Source organism: Seriola lalandi, unplaced genomic scaffold (genome assembly GCF_002814215.2).
Source record: "Seriola lalandi dorsalis isolate HSWRI2012SDOR001 ecotype SW California unplaced genomic scaffold, Sedor1 jcf7180002054973, whole genome shotgun sequence".
NCBI classification, from domain to species: Eukaryota; Metazoa; Chordata; class Actinopteri; order Carangiformes; family Carangidae; genus Seriola; species Seriola lalandi.
The window spans coordinates 1035990-1039784 of NW_019525523.1; the positions used below are offsets into that span (position 1 = coordinate 1035990).

The 3795-nt window shown below is 38.8% G+C and overlaps 1 protein-coding gene across 1 annotated transcript in view; it reads left to right on the plus strand.

The window, feature by feature from the left end:
* The window catches only part of LOC111646536 (uncharacterized), a 7219-nt gene extending 4758 nt beyond the window's left edge, over window positions 1–2461 (plus strand). The window contains exon 7 of the mRNA XM_023396052.2: window positions 674–2461. Within this exon, the coding sequence (XP_023251820.1) occupies window positions 674–838 (165 nt within the window). The 3' untranslated portion in view covers window positions 839–2461. The remainder of the gene's footprint in view (window positions 1–673) is intronic.
* Window positions 2462–3795: the final 1334 nt, after the last annotated feature.

A 3795-nucleotide genomic window follows, 5' to 3' on the forward strand; every position in this document is an offset into this window, starting at 1 on the left:
CACACACACACACACACACACACACACACACACACACACACACACACACACACACTCTCTCTCACTAACATACACGGATCAGCCACAACAGTTACCTGTTTAAATGTTGTGGCTGGTCGGTGTGAACTGTCGATAGTATTTTTGCTCTTCTGTGCACTGACCAAAGTGGGATGTCTTATATTGTAATCACAATAACCAAATGAAACCTTGGTTGAGACGATCAGTGGTTCTCCCAGTGTGTTGCTTGGGCTAGTTAATGTTTCTCCAGAGTGTTTCCACTTAAATCTTTATTGTCAAGAGATTTTCACCACCAAAAGAACTCACGATAACAATATTATCGCGATATTCATAGAAAATTTTTAATTTAAATAAATAATTCTTGCAGCTACGTTCATCTTTGACTTTGTTTATTGTGTGTTTTGTCTCCTTTTCGGCAAATGAATTAGACTCAAATGTAAATATCTTAAATTAACTGTGATTCAAAAATTGCAATTATGCATCCAAATATCTTCATCAATTATTTGGCATGAATATTCCCCATGTTGCACATAAACAGCAGTGGCCGCTAATATCTGTATTTTAGACTTAATTCCGGCAGTTTTGCATCGATACGAGGGCCGGCTTGTGATAATCTGATGCTCTGATAGTGACGTATCTGTCTTTTTCTCTCCAGGTGTCAGCTCCAGCAGAGCAGGCAGACGCTCCAACCGCCCCTCTATATTCTGATCCTGCGCCGCGGTTTGAACTGAAGGGGATGACCTTTCCTTCTGTTTCCCCACTCAGTTCAAACCCAACGTGCTGTGATGTTTATAACTCAGACAAACTCAACTTGCTCTGAAAGCTGAGGTTTTTGAAAGGTACACTCAAATTGGTAAACTCACCCATTAGTGTGACATAAAAGGAAAAGTTTGACATTTTGAGAAATGTGCTTCATCTTTCACCAGTGACTTCAGCTACTGGCTGCAGGTTCATATCTAACATACAGAGATTGCTCTTCTCAACTGTCAGTATGAAGGTGAATATGTGCATTTCCCAAAATGTTGGCCTACTCTTTCAGCATGTATACCATAGAAAAACAGATAGTTACGGTGTTATTTACACTAATTTCCTATGCCTCACAAGTCTCACTTAAAAACAGTGTAATGAGCTCATCACTAACACATACTACTGAGTGAATAGTTTTCTCATAACTGCTGTTCTGTCAACAATACACCATTTATTACGGACCATCTTGACTGTGAAGAACTTTTCAGGGAAGATACAAACATAAAGTGGCCTGCAAAGCTCGCTATTAAAAAGTGGTAGATCTTCTTGTGCTTGTGTGCATGTTACTATTCTTCATGCACATTTGCTTAGCCTTTGGAATCTAGTTAGTCTCGTATGACTTGAGATAACATAAACGACTGGTGCATGCGTTATAGAATATAGTGTTGAGTCATGTGAATTAGACGTTAGACTGATATTTATATAAAACTACTGTATTGTGGAAAATTTTTCATTTGCTCAGGCCAGCCACACCCACCCACCCACACCCACACCCACGGGGACAACCCTGACTCTGTCCCGTCTCCTGTCTGTGACATATCGTAAACTTAATATGACTGACACACACACACACACACACACACACACACACACACACAGACACACACACACACACAGACACACACACACACACACACACACACACACACACACACACACACACACAAATGTTTACGTCTTATTATAGTGATTGAGATAAAGAAAATGCCAGCGCTCACAGTGGAATAGTCTTATTATTTAATAAGGGCAATTAACAAATGGGTTTCAGCTATAAGCCATCATCAGCGTTGATGATGATGAAATGCATTCGTTGATGGCCCCATATTAAATAATAAGACTATTCCACTGTGAGCGCTGGCATTTTCTTTATCTTGTTGACTCAGCTACGACCTTACACCCGGTACAGTGCTCAGGATTTGGAGCTGTGCACGCTGCCGCTGTTTACCTTATTATAGTGATTGTTCGACAACTATAAAATGGAGAGTGGAAAAGTGGCACGAACACACCTCAACACCTCTGTGCCTCACTCTGTGCCTTAAGTGCACTGCTTTAACTCAACATTAATCTGTTACTGTATTTGTTACTTTTTTTACACACAGACATACACACATGCAACACACGTAATACACTTGACTATAGTTGCAATATGCCTCTGTTTGCATGTCTCTTACCTCTCACATGTACACTACGCACAACAGCACTTTGAGTTTTAATAATTACAGTACTCATTCATGCCTTAGTTTATGATTGTTGTGTAAATATGGTAGTGGATATGTATGGAGTGGGTTTTTATTTAAGGGCTAACTGAGTCTTTTTTGAAAACTTAATATGAAGAGTTGTAACAAGTGAGCCTCCTGTGTCCGTACCTCAAGTGTATTTGTACGTTGCATCAGGTGCATTAAACGTTTTTACATAATTGTGTTAGTGTTTTCTTGTTTTCGTGTCTTCACAGATGACATCATTTACTTCTGATTCTGCGACAACCCTTCCGCACCACTACGAGCACCACCCACCGAACATGTCCCTACACAGCCAAAAGCTTATCCAAGCAGATAAATTCCTTACACCGCACCAACTGGTTCACAAAAGAAACAGTGAGCAGAAGTTAAAATACGACTGAGCCTTTTGTGTTCCGAAAAAGTAAAACTACAGAGCCACAAATCTGTTTGTTGTAACAAACAGTAACCAATTCTCTGTAGACACATTTGTTACTCTCAGTGATCCTGAAAATCCCTCCAAGTTTACTATCCCATGCAACATGCATTTAAAGCTGTCTTTGTAAATAGCAACTAAATATAAACTAAAACCTGTAGCCTCAACATTCTGCACTCAATAGTAACAAATGTTTAAACACTGATATTTGTAGATTTGAGAAAAATGTATTACAACTACCTGATAAGTGCATCAAACAACCGATGATGATTAATCCAGGAATTAAAAATCCAATCATTGAGATTTTTGCAATCACATAATTGGTAATCTCTGACCAGATTCAATTCTAGGTTAAAATTTGGATCTAAGATAAGATAATATTACAGTATCACTGAAATCACTATTATCTGCCCGAGACACATTCTGTAGCTGTGGAGATCATAAAGGACAGCTAGAAAAGCGACAGCGTGTGCAAGTTCCAAACAAAACTGGACTTGCAAAAAATTAATTTCACTTTTATCCGTCTACTTTTAAGATACAAAGCAATTAACTTCACACACAGGTGACTTGTTAACAAACATCTGCTCATTTATATATTCCACTGACCTGAGATCAACATCAGCATTTATTTTGAGTTGTGTTTCTGGTGCTTTTTCAATTAGAGCAGCTGCTTGGAAACAAAAATAAGGCTATGAAAGTGGCGAGAGTGAACCAAAACAACGTGCTGAAAGATGCTATAAAGCTCTGTAGAGCCGAGAGGGAATAATTCTCTGTGGTTTTGTCAGTAAAGGCAATACCTTTCACAACATGCGGCCATTTTATCCTTTGTTATTCTAAATATATTAATCCTAGAGGCTTTAAAGTCAAATACATTATTCACATACATCTTCTCATATTACGTATTTAATTTTGACAGTAAGATTTCAAGAGACCAAATAATGATTTTGTAAATGTGTTTCGGTGTAGCATCACATTATCATCACCGCCATTCTTTGTCTCTGTGATGATGCAGAGAGTTGGTGACACAGTGGGACAGTTAGTTTCGCTGTGGATTCATATCCGGCCCACTTGGCACTCCACTACAGCAAAGTGAAGGGG